Source organism: Danio aesculapii, chromosome 7 (genome assembly GCF_903798145.1).
Source record: "Danio aesculapii chromosome 7, fDanAes4.1, whole genome shotgun sequence".
NCBI lineage: Eukaryota > Metazoa > Chordata > Actinopteri > Cypriniformes > Danionidae > Danio > Danio aesculapii.
Window position 1 is genome coordinate 4489904 of NC_079441.1, and position 16527 is coordinate 4506430.

The following is a 16527-nucleotide window of genomic DNA, read 5'->3' on the forward strand; positions in this document are numbered from 1 at the left end:
GGTCCATAAATATTTGGACATCGACACAATTCTAACATTTGTTTTTGACTCACAATGCACTTAAAATGAAACTAGATGTGCTTTGACTGCAGACTGTCAGCGTTAATCTGAGGGTATTTACATCCAAATCAGGTGAATGGTGTAGGAATTACAACAGTTTGCATATGTGCCTCTCATATAAACATAACTTCAGGATGATCAAAATGCCTAACTACTGATTGGATGCATTAAATCCTGATATTTTGCACATTTGTATTGCAGATGCAACTCATGACTTCATTTGGATTTAAGTGAAGAAAAGTTTTAATTTTAAAGAGAATGCTCTGTTGAAAAAAAGCACACAATGGTTAAAGGGATAGTTCACACTAAAATATTAATATATACTATATAATTTATTTTGGCGGTTCATTCCACCGTGGAGACCCCAGATTAATAAAGGGACTAAAAGAAAATGAATGAATAATATAATTAGTTTTATTTATTATTTAATTTTTAATTAATATAATTTACCATGGGGTGACGCAGTGGCGCAGTAGGTAGTGCTGTCGCCTCACAGCAAGAAGGTTGCTGGTTTAAGCCTCGGCTGGGTCAGCTGGTGTTTCTGTGTGGAGTTTGCATTTTCTCCCTGCGTTCGCGTGGGGTACAGGTGAATTGGGTAGGCTAAATTGTCTGTAGTGTATGAGTGTGAATGAGTGTGTATGGATGTTTCCCAGAGATGGGTTGCAGCTGGAAGGGCATCCACTGGGTAAAACATATGCTGGATAGGTTGGCGGTTCATTCCGCGGTGGCGACCTCGGATTAATAAAGGGACTAAGCCGAAAAGAAAATGAATGATTTACCATGGGGCGGCACGGTGGCTCAGTGGTTAGCACTGTCGCCTCACAGCAATAAGGTCCCTGGTTCGAGTCCCAGCTGGGTAAGTTGGCATTTTTGTGTAGAGTTTGCATGTTCTCCCCATGTTGGTGTGTGGGTTTTCCCCCACAGTCCAATATTAAAAGTGCTATAGGGGAATCTATCTTTTTTCACATCGTCAAATGTGTTTTGGTGTTCTCGTGACCCTTTAAAAGAGATTTGAAGAATATTGGACCCGGTAACATTGACTTTTATAGTATTTGTTTTTCCTTCTATGGATGTCAAAGTTACTGGTTTCCAACAATCGTCAAAATCTCCTTTTGTGTTTAACAGAATAGAAGTAACTTATAAATATTTAGAGCCATTTAAGTGTAAAGAACAATTTGCTAAATGTTTATTTTTGGGTGAACTCTTCCTTTTATACTGATGGTTTGACTGTAATAGAGATGACATTAGCTTCTCTCACCTTCATCTGCGTTGAGCTTCAGTTCAGAATATATTGTGTCTCCAGACTTACTGCTCATCCCTGAACAACACAAAGACAATGAATGAATATAAAATGTTACATTCGTAACTACAGTGAGTATGCAATAACTGACAACAAATGGTAGAATTATTAATAAACAAAGCACACCCAAGGTGAGGTTACAGTTGAATTATTAGAAAATAATGAACATACTGTGCAGTGTTTTCAAACAGACTGGACTAAGACTAAGAGTACCCTTAACCTTAAACTGGGGATTTTTTTTGGTTAAGGACTTTCATGCAAACGAGCTCTGCACTCTCCTGCTATGTCACTTGCATTGACATCTGAATTCTTGTTTGCAATCGTCATGGGACCTGCTGAATAAAGAATAGTCTCCCAAGTCATTCAAGAATCATTGCTGTAAGTCCATAATGTGTATCCTTTAGTTGTAATACTACAACTCCTTGAAATGTTTAAAATAAATATTAATTCAAAATTGCTTTAGCCTGTTTTTTTTTTTTTTATTCATAACTGTGGAAGAATACATTTGTGTGTATATTTAGACCTGATAGTTCATATAAATAAATAATAAGCTTTGCTGGTATAAATGTTAATAGTAGTCATTACATTAAAGCATATGATGAATACACGCACCGCTTTTCAGGGGGTGGGGTGGGGATCTGTCATGTTATACAAGTTAAGTACTATTTGACAACGTCGTCACTGGCAACACAAACGAACTGGAAACTTACTTTCGGTTTACTTGTGTTGATTGCAAGTGACGTAACAGGAGAGTGCAGGTGTCGATGGTAAATGACGTCACTTGTATAGGAAGCGTGGGTGCATGAGACTGCAAGCCTAAGAGTGCAAGCCTGAAGGTGCAACTGCAACTCTGCAGCCAGACCATTCTCGGACACGTAGCCATAGTGGTTGAGGTTAAACAGAAAAAAAAAGTGTATGTGACAAATACACAGGGAAAAAGCTTGAGGGTCACATATTCTGTGCAGCAAAAGTAGTGCAGCGCCAGCTTGTGTAAAGGGGTTTTTCTGTTTTCATTAAGTGGCATCTAATGTCAGAGAGTAATTTTGCACATTCACTCCGCTCATCGGCATTAAAAATAGCTTGTATATGAATGTTGAAGGGGTGGCACGGTGGCTCAGTGGTTAGCACTGTTGCCTCACAGCAAGAAGTTCGCTGGTTGGACCCCCGAGTTTGCATGTTCTCCTCGTTTTGGCGTGGGTTTCCTCCAGATGCTCCGGTTTTACCCAGCAATCCAAACACAAGCACTATACTGTAGGTGAATTGTTAAATACGCCGTAGAGTATGTGTGTAAATCCAAGAGTGTATGGGTGTGTCCCAATACTGGGTTGCTGCTGGAAAGGCATCCGCTGTGTAAAACATATGCTGGATAAGTTGGTGGTTCATTCCACTGTGGCGACCCCTGAACAATAAAGGGACTAAGCCAAAGGAGAATGAATGAATCAATGAATGTTGCAAAAAGTCTTAAAAAACAGTGGAGATAGGCACAAGTGATGCTTCATTTTCGCATGATTTGTAACAACATCTCAGAACATCTCTTTATTTACCGCCATGTTTCTCCTTAGACTTCATTTCAATCAGTACATCAGAAATTCCATCACCTAAAATGGGAAAAACAGCAGCTTGTTTATCTGACTCTCAGATGTTTGTATGCTTGTTTGATCATCTCTGAAGTAAACTTACAAATGTGCAGACTAATTATTTTAAGTAAAAGCAGTCAGTTGTGAGTGTAGTGACTTGCAAAATAAAAGAGTTTTGCAAACAGAAAGCATTTCATTCATGTTGACCCAGCACAAACTGATTAAGTTAACACTTTTAACAAATTTATGTTTAAAAAATAAATAAGTAGTTTGAACTAGCAAAAAAAAAACGTTTTTTTAAGTATACTATTGTAATGTTCGGGCCGTAGCCGAAGAACAGCTTAAAGAATGAAAAACATTCGTAAAAACCTTATTTCTTCATTGGGCTGAAGTTTATGTCTTTTGGCTCCAGAAAGTCTGGAGATAAAGGTCGCTGTGCATGACACCGTGTTACCCGAGATGCTTATTGGATGCTGGGGACCCATTGCCACTGTTTAATCTATATTGCAGAAACGGGGTTTGCAAAAGCTGGAAGGAGGGAATTTACTCCATTACATTATAAAGCCCCCTCCAGATTCAAAGAAAAGAACTATTAGAACTCAAAACTCACTCCAAATGATACGTAATGTGTGTTTGCAATCTATATACTCTGCCCTATAGCAAAAGTAGTTAGTATACGCATACATTAATGAAGTCCTTCTCAAGCCTTATACAGTACAGAAATGCCTAGACACTATCTAATGTGTGTTTAGAGTGTCGTGTTTAGCATCATTACGTTTCTCCTGCTATTTTACAACACATGATGCTGAGTGCATGATCATAATTTATATGGTTTACATTCTTTAATGCTCTGAGTTAATGTCTCTTCGTATGTTTTCAGGCGGACCCTTATTATGCATGGGAGCGGTCCAGAGACAAAGAAAATCTCCAGCTCAAACTTTGCCATGAAACCATAGGTCAGTCAGTAGAAGATGGGTGTGAAAGTCATTGGTATATTTATTTCGTCAAATTAACTATAAGTTAATTCATAATATTAATAATTAATAATAACTCGTTATTGTTGATCATTAACATTCATAAACTGAGCTTATTTTGTTACAGTATTGAGCAAAAACATAAATAAATACAAATCTCCAAAAATCATTTTTGATTTTTGAATAAAATTAAATTTTTCTAACAAAAATAAAGAACTGCAAATGGAAAATTAAGTTTAGAGAAATAAAAATGAAAAGAACTGAAAATAGTTTCTGCCGAATTATGCTCCTTTCTGCAGATGAACAATGTTTTTTAAGTGTTTCAGTCAGGTTTCAGGCCTCATCACAGTACAGAAACTGCATTAGTGAAAGTAACCAACGATTTACCAACGATTTAGCTCCTGATCAAGAGTGCATCTTGTTATTAGTATTACTTGATCTTAGTGCGGCATTTGATACCATCAACCACAATATCCTCATAAATCGCTTAAAGTCTACAGGTGTCCAGGGACAGGGTCTACAATGGTTTAAGTCATACTTAGCTGACCGTTACCAGTTTGTGAATATTAATGGACAGACTTCACAAGTCAGCCCAGTAAAATATGGGGTGCCTCAAGGATCAGTTTAGGCCCTTTGCTGTTTACAATATACATGCTACCCCTGGGAGACATTATTAGAAGACATGGGATCAGCTTTCACTGCTATGCAGATGATACTCAATTATATATTTTAACTAATCCTGATGGGATGTCTAAACTATTTAAGCTAAATGAGTGTATTAAAAATGTTAAAGACTGGATGACCAACAATTTCCTTCTCCTAAACTCAGATAAAACAGAATTATTACTTATTGGCCCTAAATCCTGTACACAGCAGATCTCACAACTCGACCTACAATTAGAGGGATACAAAGTTAGCGTTAGTTCTACTATAAAAGATCTGGGTGTCATATTAGACAGCAATTTAACTTTTAAAAATCATATATCCCATGTCACAAAAACTGCTTTCTTTCATCTGAGAAATATCGCTAAGTTACGAAGTATGCTATCCATCTCAGATGCAGAAAAGCTAGTCCATGCTTTTATGACTTCTAGGCTGGACTACTGTAATGCACTGTTTGCTGGCTGCCCAGCATCCTCTATTAACAAACTTCAATTAGTACAAAATGCAGCTGCCAGAGTTCTTACCAGGTCTAGAAAATTTGATCACATCACCCCAATTTTATCCTCCTTACACTGGCTGCCTGTTAAGTTTCGTATTGAATTTAAAATATTGCTTCTTACATATAAAGCTTTAAATAATCTAGCTCCTGCTTATCTAACCAATCTTCTGTCTCGCTACAATCCAACTCGCTCTTTAAGGTCTCAAAACTCAGGGCTTCTGGTTGTACCTAGAATAGCAAAGTCGAGTAAAGGAGGTCGAGCCTTCTCATTTATGGCTCCTAAGCTCTGGAATAGCCTTCCTGATAATGTCCAAGGCTCAGACACATTCTCGCAATTCAAAACTAAATTAAAGACCTATCTTTTTGGTTAAGCATACACTCAGTGCATCACGCAAAATGTGCTCCATGCAGGTTTTCTCATCTCGTTTATATACAATCATCCTTCACAGTTTTTTTCCTCGTCGATGTCGCCTCTGGCCTGCATGGTTCGGGACTCGTGGAGCTGCGCATCGATGGATTACTCTTCAGTGTCTGGACTCTCAGCACTGAATGTCAGACCTGAACTAAACTGAACTGAACTTAAACTCTGAAAACTGAACTACACTGTTTCAATTCACTATAATCTTCTATGTGAAGCTGCTTTGACACAATATACATTGTAAAAGTGCTATAGAAATAAAGACGAATTGAATTGAACTGCAAATGAAAATCAAGCAGTGCAAAAAAAACTCAAATATTTGCAATAAAAAAAACTATTTACATTTGCAAAACATTTTTATAGCATTGCCTTTACAAAACTCGTCCAGTCAATTGCAATGCTCCTTTTGACTTGCAAACCATAAGTTTGCGATGCTGTTTTCACAAGAAAGCGGTCAAGGGAGAGTCAAGGGAACTTGAGCGTTTAGGGTAGGCCCAGACCTGCCTCTATTTAAGCAACATTATCACCTGGAGACACAGTATCACTGAGGTGGTCTTACAGACAGTAGGTCCAGCCTGATCTCACGAGAAAACGTAAGTATTTTACGTTTTGTCAGTTTAGTGGCTAATTCGTACAAATTCGTACGAGTTCAGTCGTACGAAATTCTACGATTTTAAAAAGGAGGCGTGGCACCTAACCCCACCCCTAAACCCAACTGTCATTGGCGGATGAGCAAATCGTACTAAATTGTACGAATTAGATCGTACGAGTTAGCCACTAAATCAAAAAGTTATGAATTGCCGTGAGATTGTGTTGGTAGGTCAGAGTTTTGCAAATATAATAATTTTTTTTTAATTGCAAATAGTTGTTTTTTGCATTACTTAACTTTTATTTGCAGTTCTTTTTTCGTTTGCAAATTTCATTTTTATTTCTCTAAACATAATTTTCCCTTTGCAGTTCTTTGTTTTTGTTAGTAAAATGATTTCTTTTTCTCAAAAAAGAATTTTAGCTCTGGTTTCCCCCACAAGTTCAAAGACATGCGGTACATGTGAACTGGGTGAGCTAAATTGTCCGTAGTGTATGAGTCTGAATGAATGTGAATGGATTCCCAGTGATGGGTTGTGGATGAAAGGGCATCCACTGCATAAAAACATGCTTGATAAGTTGGCGGTTTATTCTGCTGTGGCGACCCCAGATTAATAAAGGGAAAAAGCCGAAGATAAAATGAATGATTGAAAAATGAATTTTAGTGACTTTTGGAGATTTGCATTCATTTATTTATTTTTAGCTCAATACTATATTTTTTGTTTGCAAAACTTTCTCTTATTTTGCAAGTATATATGGCCCTATACTGACTCCATATTGAAGAGTACTTTGTAAAAATACACAGCTCGGTTTTTTTATTGTGCATTCAAAAAAACTAATCCTAATAAATACAGAGTTATATTAGTTTTCCTGATATTGTTAAACCATTGAATCAGTTAAATGTGATGAATCAGTCCCACTGCTGAGTTTAGACACAGTCTATAATGTTTACCTTTGCCTGTGGTTTTCTTTTTGTCCTTTTTACTGATCGCTGCATAGGTCATATCACTGGGTCCTGCAGTACTATTATCTGACACAGAACAGAAAAGCATGCAGACAGATCATAACATGCTCAAATGAATATACTTTATTAATATGGGGTCGCCACAGCGGAATGAACAGCCTTATTTCTAATAAAGGGACCAAGCCAAGAAGATATAAAATAAAATTCACCTTTTCTTTTGGGTTTCTTTGCTTTAGTTCCAACTTCTGCGTACGTGTTACTTTGCCCTGGCATGGCTTCATCTGCAAAAATAATCATAAAAATGACTCTTTTATGAAACATAAATATAGACTTGACTGGTGAATTACATTCTTTTTTATATCACCTTCATTCATGGGTATATTTTTCTTAAGTGTGACCTCTGAATATGTCACATCTGCCACTGGCTCTAAAACAAACAAGTCAAGGTACTGTGAATTCATGATATTTGATTATTTCTAAATGATAAGCATTCGTAAAAGTTTTAGACTCAACCTTCATCTGTATTATTCACTGCGCTCACATCGTCATAAATGTGGTCAGAACCTGCAGGACAGCAAACAGACATTTCTAAGGTAAAAGATCAACATCTAAGCAATCTTGAATAAAAAAAAACAGATAGCATTCAAATGTTTTAGATGGGTTTTGTTAAATGTGCTAATGGAGCTGACCAGACTGCAGAGTTGAGTTTTCCGTCTGAGATTCTCCAGATGGATTTGGAGCCGAAGTTTGTTGAACGCTACAGTGTGGATCTACAGTAGAAACAAATGTCATGTTTAAGGTATTTAGAGCTATTACTCTTGTATATAATCTGACTGGAATTTCAAGCATTTAATGCATGTTTTATTAATAATTTTGAACATGTTCTGAACTCCTTCACACCCTTTTTCTTCTTGTGTCTCAGCAGCAGAACCAGTAAAATGAGGAGCAGCAAGAAAACACTCAATCCCACAGAAACACCAATGACCAGAAGAGGAGGAGATGAAGCTGAAGAGAGAAGATGATAGACCTGTTCATAAAGCACATGCTGTATGATAATATTACAGAGGTAAATAATCTCTCATTATTCCCAGACCTCTGACTGAGATCCAGCTGTGTGGCGACTCTTCTCTCTCTATTTTACAGTAGTAGAAACCCTCATCAGACTTTGAGACAGTAGGGATGCTCATCTCTCCTGTCTGATTCTGGATCAGTGATCCGTCTTTATAGAAATCAGCTGTGAGGAAGGAGGAGTTTGTAGATCGATGTAAACAGTGTAGAGTCAGAGTTTCTCCCTCAATCACAGGATCAGCAGAACTCTCCAGAATCACAGCACCATCTACACAACACAACACACACCTGTTTAGTCTCAATACATCACAAAATAACTCATATCAGCAGTTTCATGAATTTATAACCTTCTTGTGTCCCATTGGACTGCTTATGCATTAATTAGCAATTTGCAAAACATGAAGCAGTTATACATTGATGATAGTTGTAGTCAGGTTTTTCAGAAGTAGTCAGTCTGCGATCAGCTGTACAGAAGAAAAATGCATGCAATTGAGATGTGAATGTGTGTAGATGCTGTGATCTTAGTAACAGGACTCACCATGTACAGTGATGTTCAGAGGATGGCGTTTCTCTCCAGATTCAGACTCACACCAGTAAACTCCAGTGTCAGATGTGCTGAGAGACTGGATTCCACATGTAGATCCTGTTTGTGCTGAACAATCTTGTGTGTTTGTGTGTGTGTATCTTCTCACTGTCCATCCAGCAGAGTCACAGCTCAGAGAGAGAGAGCCAGAGGAGAAGTGTTGACTTCTGCTGGGGTCGAGCACCAGACGCACTGAAGCAGAAACACCTGAGATAAAGGACATCTCATTTAAAATTGAACACACGTATGTGATTGTGTGATAAAATTATCTGAAAGTCAAATGTGATAAGGTGCTATTAGGTTTCACCCTAAATGTATTAGGATGTGGAAGTTTATCATGGGTTCTTCTGCCTCAAAATTCACCATTGACAAAAAGGTCTGCCCAAACATTGGAAAGGAAAGGAAAGGAAAAGGAATGTTGTGAGATCTGGCCAAGTATGGTGTCCCATACTCGGAATTTGTGCTCTGCATTTAACCCATTCAAGAGCACAAACACACTTTGAACACCCCCCCCCCCCCCCCCCCCCCCCCAAAGCAGTGGTCAGCCATTATGACTGAGGAGCAGTTGGGGAATCAGTGCCTTGCCTCCAGAAGTGGTGTTGAGGGCTGTGAGCGCTGGTTATTCACTGGTTATTTGTTAAAAAAATTAACTTAAAAAATAAAAATTAGGAGGAACACATTAAATAATGTTTTATGTATTGTCTGAAATGAAACACAAGTCAAAATAAATTTAGAAATCACTTATTTTTTTAATTTGCATTTTCATACTGTCTCAACTTTTCCTGATTTGGGGTTGTTATTGAAAATGTAGTGAAATTACAACCAACTTCTTTGTGTTCCTTCTTGACTTTAATTGTTTGCTTGGTTATGTCACTTCAGTTTTTGTTCCCACACTCTGACTTGTTGCTGAATAACCAATCAGATCGCTTTCTTCGGCCAACGATCAACTACATGCTGAATTTGCTAACTCTATCCGATGTTAACTTGATTAGAGGCGAAGTGTGGAACAGCTAGCTGGACTGACGTTGACCAACAACCTGAAGAACTCCAGTGGTTTGGTTTGTCCTCACCTTTTACTGAAGAGTGTCTCTATCTCACTGCTCTACAATCCAGGTCTGATTGGTTAAGTGCTGCAGAGGTGACTGTTCTTCCGGACGGTTATCTTCGCTCCACAGAGAAATGCTAGAGCTCTTTCAGAATAGCCATTATGACTCGTTTCCACTTACTGGTACAGTACGGGTCGGTATAGGTCACCTTTATCAGGCTTGCGTTTCCACTACCAAGGGTACCCTTTTGGTGGGCGTGGTGTATGACAGAAAGTTTCAGTCGACGTCATTCTCGCTTGAATAAATGTCTACAGTAAAGCTGTACAGGTCATTGACATATCATGTGAAAAGCACTTCTCACAAAACAGATGCGTCACACACATAAATACTTTTGTGTATAAATTACTAACCATTACTAACCATTCTATGAACATAATTTGATTATAACTGCAGATCAATGACAGTGTGAAATAGCCTACTGTAACGTCTGCAATTATATACAATAAATAAATAAATGAACATATATGAACACATACAGACCCTTACAGTCTCCGATATGCTACCAATTACAGATAAACTACTCACAGCAGACATTTAGTCCTTATTTAGGTCCAAAAACAACACACAATATAGCCCACAGTCAGTGCAAACAGCCTGATATCACGAGAAAACGTAAGTATTTTACGTTTTGTCAGTTTAGTGGATAATTCGTACGAATTCGTTTGAGTTCAGTCGTACGAAATTGTACGATTTTAAAAAGGAGGCGTGGCACCTAACCCCGCCCCTAAACCCCACCGTCATTGGGGGATCGTATTAAATTGTACGAATTAGATCGTACGAATTCGTACGAATTAGCCACTAAATCAAAAAGTTACGAACTGCCGTGAGATTGTGTTGGTGCAAACCTCTCATATGTGTCTTTATTCTTCACCAGCACATGTAGCCTCTGTTAGAGAGTAATTCTGTTATTCCAAGTTCATAATCGTCCAAAAGGCGATGATAAACATGGCAGTCATTCCTGATTCAGGTTGCTGAAACAATTTGCTCCTGTGTTTTGTTAGGCTTCTCCTTTGTTTTTTGTGCTTCGCTCTCACGTTTGTCCTTTTCTTTTCTGGAAGGATCAGATCTCGGAGACACTTCAATAATTACGTGCACGCTATTATCATCAGCTCAAGAAGGTCGTTACATCAAATACAGACGCGATCGCGAGCTCTCTGGAGAAAGCAAAAACAGCTTGCACTTTTAGACGGGCTCGTGAAGCAACATCAGGACACGGCAGATTTTATTCTTCTTGGCTTTGCGTCTGTACATCAAGACAATGGCAAGGTTTGTTTGAGCTCGGGTCATCCATGGCTCGGTATTATATGCATATAGTTTTACGGTGTAATGTCTCGGCTGTGTGTTTAAAACATGGCGGTTCCTTTGTTTTCATTCTGGCTAGCTTCATGAGCTCATGACGTATCTCTGTAACCAATCAGCGTTCAGCTGCACGTGTAACTCCACCTTTTGGTACCCTTTCTCGTGTTTGCTACCCTTTCAAAAGGCTGCCAAATAAGTGGTACGGTACGATTTGGTACGCCTTTTGACAGCGGAAACGGCTATAAAAGCGTACCGTACCATACCACTCAGTGGAAACGGCCTATTAGGTTACCTACCTGACTAAATTCCTTCTCAGGTCGCTCGGTTTGGCTAATGTCCAGCTCTAGAAAATGTCCTGGCAATTCCAATCTTCAATTTCAGGATGGAGGCAACTTTACTCATTCAGACCATCAGTGCTGCAGAAATGTTTCTGTACCCTTCCCTAGATCTGTGCCTCCAGACAATACTCTTTTGGAGGTCTACAGACAATTCATGGCTTGGTTTACACCTTATATAGTACTTTAGATAGATGGGTGTGTGCCTCTTCAAATTATGTCCACCAGCTGAATTTACCACAGCTGGAATCCAGAGACATGTAGAAATATCTCATGGATGATCAGTAGAAAAAGAAGCCACTGAGATCAATACTGAGTGTCATGGTAAAGGCTGTGAATACTGATGTACATATAATTTGTTTTCTTCATTTTTTGAAATAAAACTGCACAAATTTCAAACTTTTATCACATGGTCATTATGGGATACTGTTTGTAGAATGTTGAAGCAAATAAAAAAATCAATCCAGGCGTGGTGAATTCAGCTGATAGACATACATTGAAAATTGTTCAATATTCAAAATAAGTCCGTAAAATAACAATGTGAGCAAATTGAAGTGCTGTGAAAATTTCTGGAGGCATTGATATATGATAATATTTATTCTCATCTCATTTTCATCCACTTATCTGGAGCCGGGTCGCAGGGACAGGAGTCTTAGGAGAGAACTCCAGACTTCCTTCTCCCCAGACACTTCCTCCAGCTCCTATTATTTATAATAATATTATAAATGCGTTTTGCTGTATATTTTTCTACAGGTGAAAGCTAGCACCACACAAACCTGTTTCATATTCTGCCATTCTGTCTCTTAGGTTGTGTCCATATGAACTCTCTATACACTATCGTCCTGAAGCATCTAAGTGTACAACCATATTAATCTTATTTTGCTTTCCAACATCAGCGCTGGAAGCCCTGTCACTTCTACTATGTGATTAAACCTATGACAGTTGTTTGTATAAAGTTGTAAAATGGTGCTCTCAGGTTAAATAATTAAGAGTAGTTTTTTGAGTTTGGCAAACATGATTCATGAATACACAAATCCAATTTGCAAGTTCAAATTTTTTGGAAAGATTTGCCAGAACACTAATCTTTAGAAGAATACACATATAGATGAGTACAAACATAGAGACTGGCACACACAGACTCACCAGTGACCCACAGTGGCTGTGCGGTGCTGTTCTGTGAGGAATAGGCTGGTTCTCCTCTCTCTGCTCTGCACGTATAAACTCCTGTGTGCTGTAGAGCAGCAGGACTGAGAGTGTAAGAGCCTCCAGCTCCTCTGCTGCTGTCTGACAGATGATCAGCATCTCTGAACCAGCTGAACGTCCAGCCTGTAGAGGAGCCTGGAACCTCACAGATCAGAGTCACTGAGTGTCCTTCAGTGAGCCACGGCTGTGGAGACACTCGCACTGCTGCCTGAGCTTCTTCTGAACCAAACATGAGGAGTTACAGAGCCATAGAGGAGCAGATACAGACTCTGATAATACTGAACACACACACGCTCACCTGAAGACACATTAAGAGCAACAGCATCACTGCGCTGAGAGCTTTGAGTGTCCATCTGTCCTGTACAGCTGTATTTACCACGGTGAAAGACTTCAACAGGGCTGATCTTTAATTCTTGTGCTGAGCTTCGGCTCACAGTGTTGTTATGCTGGTTATACTGGTTATCATTATGGTTATATTGGCCCATTTGCTCTATTTGCCATCTGTATGTCCACTCAGTGTTTCCTCCCCACTTTATCTCACATCTGAGAGTGACTGTTTCTCCTCTGAACACATGTTTATCAGGCCGCACCGTCACCACAGCTTTAGGACTCACTGTACAAACACAGTTTACTGCGTTTAGTCTTGATTCAGAGTTGTAGAAGTGCTGTAGATATACAGATATACTGAATCACACACTGTGTTTTCTCTCACCTGTAACACTGAGTGTCAGTTCATCACTGTTTTGTGTGTAATAGACTGGTTCTCCTCTTCCAGCTCTACACCAGTACTGGCCTCCATCAGACACTGAATCAATCTTCATACTGTAGGAGTTTGTTTCTGTCGTCTTTATCTCAGAGTCGAGTGTGTTTTTGTACCAGTAAAAGTCCCATCCGGTGGTCAGAGTAGTGTTACAGGTCAAAGTCACTGTGTTTCCAGTCAGTGCAGCTCCTGCAGAATCTGATCTGAGTTCAGGCTTTGGCTGTAAATCTGAAGGAAAATAAGAGCAGATTCAGATGCTCAAAAGTCAGAGTTCATCTTTTAGATAAATAGCTCAGACATTCTGTATGTGTCCTGCTCTGCCTTCAGCTCACTGTGAATGTTGTGGTGGAAAACAGGTTTTAGGAGAGAATATAGTAATTTAGATATCAAATAACATTTTATCATTGATAGAAGTGCCTATTTGAATAACGTGTTTCAACAATTACACAGAGGATTAATGAGCAATTCCAGCACTTCAGTGGGTCTGTATTGTACATGTAGCCACCGAGAGCAGCTGTACCATGGACACTGTTGCAATGAAATCTACCAGTGACTGAGATGTATCTCTGTAGTGGTTAAACTTGAAATATATATTTGTTAAAAATATATTTGTATTGGGTATTCATTCATTCATTCATTCATTTATTCATTCATTTTCTTTTTGACTTGGTTCTTTTATTAATCCGGGGTTGCCACAGCGGAATGAATCGCCAACTTATCCAGCACATGTTTTACGCTGTGGATGCCCTTCCAGCCTCAACCATCCATACACACTCATTCACACTCATACACTACGGACAATTTAGCCTTCACAATTCACCTGTACTGCATGTCTTTGGACTGTGGGGGAAACTCAGAGGAAACCCACGCAAACGCAGGGAGAACATGCAAACTCCACACAGAAACGCCAACCGACCTTCTTGCTGTGAGGCGACAGCACTACCTACAGCACCACTGCGTCGCCTGTTTCTAATGGCAATAATTGGTCTCAGTCATCTGTTATTTGTTCCAGAGCAAACAGATTTGACTGATTTGACATTAAGCTGCATGGAAAATCCATTTAGCTGTTGAACAAATGCCTTATACAGATGAGATTGATCTGAAGAGGAGTGCTTGAAGAATAAATTACATGGCATTTCTCAGTCAATCCCTTTCTTTCTTTTGCACAATATGGTAGTGTCACAGTTTAGCTCTGTATATTGCTGTATAATGTTGGTGAATTTCCACATGTAGGAATACAGACCTATATCTGTGGATTTATTGATTTTGTTGTTCTCCATATGGCATTAAAAGCCTGAAAAACTGCATCAGTACACAATGTCCTCTGTATGATCATCACTGAAACATCACTATATTGTACATATTGCAGTGAAAAAAGTATAATTTTGTACTAATTTAAATCTACATTTTGCTGTTGTTTAATTAGTATGAGTGTTTAGCTCCGCGGTTAAAAACTTGTGATGGAATGAAGTATTTCCTCACATAGAAGTTTTTTATACACTCTGGTTTTCTCTTTATATTTACATACTTGTGCTGCTGCACTGTTTTATGAAAGCTATAATCACACTTGTATCAGTGCAATATTGTCTATATCAGCACAGCTTTTATTACCTTTGGTCCTCTGCCTTCAAGCCGAATCACAGTAGTGCTGATAAAGAGCCAGAACACACAGCTACAAGTCTGATATTGCTCAAATACATATCAAATTTACAAAATACATGTTTTTGCTTTCCATCTATTTTTATTTTTGTTGTTTTTTGCCTTTGTTCAGATCTGTGTACACATGAGAGAAGTGTATTACTAATGTGATGTGGAACAGACCTTAGGCTAAATAAAGAAAATAATAAATTACCTGAAAGAAAATAATATTTCACTCACCTTTCACAGTGAGAGAAACTGATGCTGGTTCTGTTGAGACTGATCTTCCATTTATGTGTCCTTTACACTCGTATGAACCCTCATCAGGCTTAACTCTTCTGATAGTGAGAGTGTTTCCATTTACAGTGTGACGATCAGACGACTGTAACTTTACACTGTCTTTATACCACTCATATGTCCAGCCAATGTAATTAGGTTTAATCCCACACTTCATATTGACTGTCTCTCCAGTGAATACAACACCGGCTGGTGTCACACTCACTGTAGATCTGGGTAAAGCTGAGGACAATAGAAAAAAGGCTTTAAATGTACAAGAAAGCAAGAACAGACTGAGATCTACAGGGTATTCACCGTCCTCAGTCAAACACCTCTGACTCTCCACAGAAAGCAGAATGAAGAAGGAGAGCTGAAGACCTCCAACTACAAGCTGATATGAGGAGCAGCTGAATCTGAATGAGCTTCAACAGACTGAAACTCAGTAACTCATTCAACAGAAGAATCTGTACGTCACCACATTATCAAAACTCCTCAGTACTAATCTCTCACTCAAGGCCTTTTCTATTATTGCTGGTGTTTTAAGTTCTCACTGGAAATGCGTGCAATGCTACTGTAATAACAGTACTGACTTACAATTATTAAGGGAAGAATGGTGGCCATACACAATAACTGCGCTATATAAGTACACATTACATTACAATACAAGGCTAGTGGGAACTGGCAAAAGTTATAAAATCAGTCATAAAAAAGTTATAATGTAAACACAACAATATCCACCTTGAGCACCGTGTTAACAATCGTGCCATTTTTATTTAGACACTTGTGCTTTTGTACTGCTTTATAATAGCTACATCACACTTGTATCAGTGCAATATTGCTTTATTTCAACACAGCTGTTATTACCTTTGACACTCTGCCTTCAGGCCGTTTATATATACACATGTAAAATTCAGAAAATACATGTTGTTTTTGAAGGATTTTTAAAAGTATATTACAAATGTGAAGAACAGTGTCATATGTGTACTGACCTCAATCAAAATAAAGAAAACAATAAACTCACCCCTGACTGTGAGAAAAACAGATGTTTGTGTTGAGATTGATCTTCCAACTATGAGTCCTTTACACTTGTATGAACCCTCATTAGTCTTAACTCCTCTAATAGTGAGAATGTCTCTGTTTACAGTGTAACGACCATCAGACCGCTGTAACTTTATATAGTTTTTATACCACTCATATGTCCAGTCACTGTGATCAGACT

At 38.6% G+C, this 16527-nt stretch overlaps 2 protein-coding genes across 2 annotated transcripts in view; both read right to left on the bottom strand.

The window, feature by feature from the left end:
- Positions 1-13028, bottom strand: part of si:cabz01036006.1 (sialoadhesin) — a 14252-nt gene extending 1224 nt beyond the window's left edge. The window contains exons 1-12 of the mRNA XM_056460901.1: positions 12933-13028; positions 12575-12853; positions 8647-8898; positions 8134-8376; positions 7941-8045; positions 7730-7810; positions 7554-7604; positions 7405-7467; positions 7250-7321; positions 7029-7106; positions 2905-2958; positions 1319-1378 (exon numbers count right to left, since the gene is read on the bottom strand). Of these exons, the coding sequence (XP_056316876.1) occupies positions 1319-1378; positions 2905-2958; positions 7029-7106; positions 7250-7321; positions 7405-7467; positions 7554-7604; positions 7730-7810; positions 7941-8045; positions 8134-8376; positions 8647-8898; positions 12575-12853; positions 12933-12987 (1393 nt within the window). The 5' untranslated portion in view covers positions 12988-13028. The remainder of the gene's footprint in view (positions 1-1318; positions 1379-2904; positions 2959-7028; positions 7107-7249; positions 7322-7404; positions 7468-7553; positions 7605-7729; positions 7811-7940; positions 8046-8133; positions 8377-8646; positions 8899-12574; positions 12854-12932) is intronic.
- A 47-nt stretch (positions 13029-13075) lies between these two features.
- On the bottom strand, positions 13076-15522 carry LOC130232610 (basement membrane-specific heparan sulfate proteoglycan core protein-like). Its single transcript, XM_056462586.1, has 4 exons — positions 15273-15522; positions 13347-13622; positions 13176-13247; positions 13076-13080 (listed from the first exon to the last, which is right to left on the bottom strand). The coding sequence occupies exons 1-4, from the start codon at positions 15484-15486 to the stop codon at positions 13076-13078; spliced, it is 567 nt and encodes a 188-aa protein (XP_056318561.1). The 5' UTR covers positions 15487-15522.
- Positions 15523-16527: the final 1005 nt, after the last annotated feature.

Coding starts and splice junctions, on each gene's coding strand:
- LOC130232610 (XM_056462586.1), bottom strand. CDS start 15,486: ATGAAGTGTGGGATTAAACCTAATTACATTGGCTGGACATATGAGTGG. Junction 13,623..15,272: donor AGTTTCTCTCACTGTGAAAG/GTGAGTGAAATA, acceptor ATTTTCCTTCAG/ATTTACAGCCAAAGCCTGAA. Junction 13,248..13,346: donor ACTGACACTCAGTGTTACAG/GTGAGAGAAAAC, acceptor GTGTTTGTACAG/TGAGTCCTAAAGCTGTGGTG.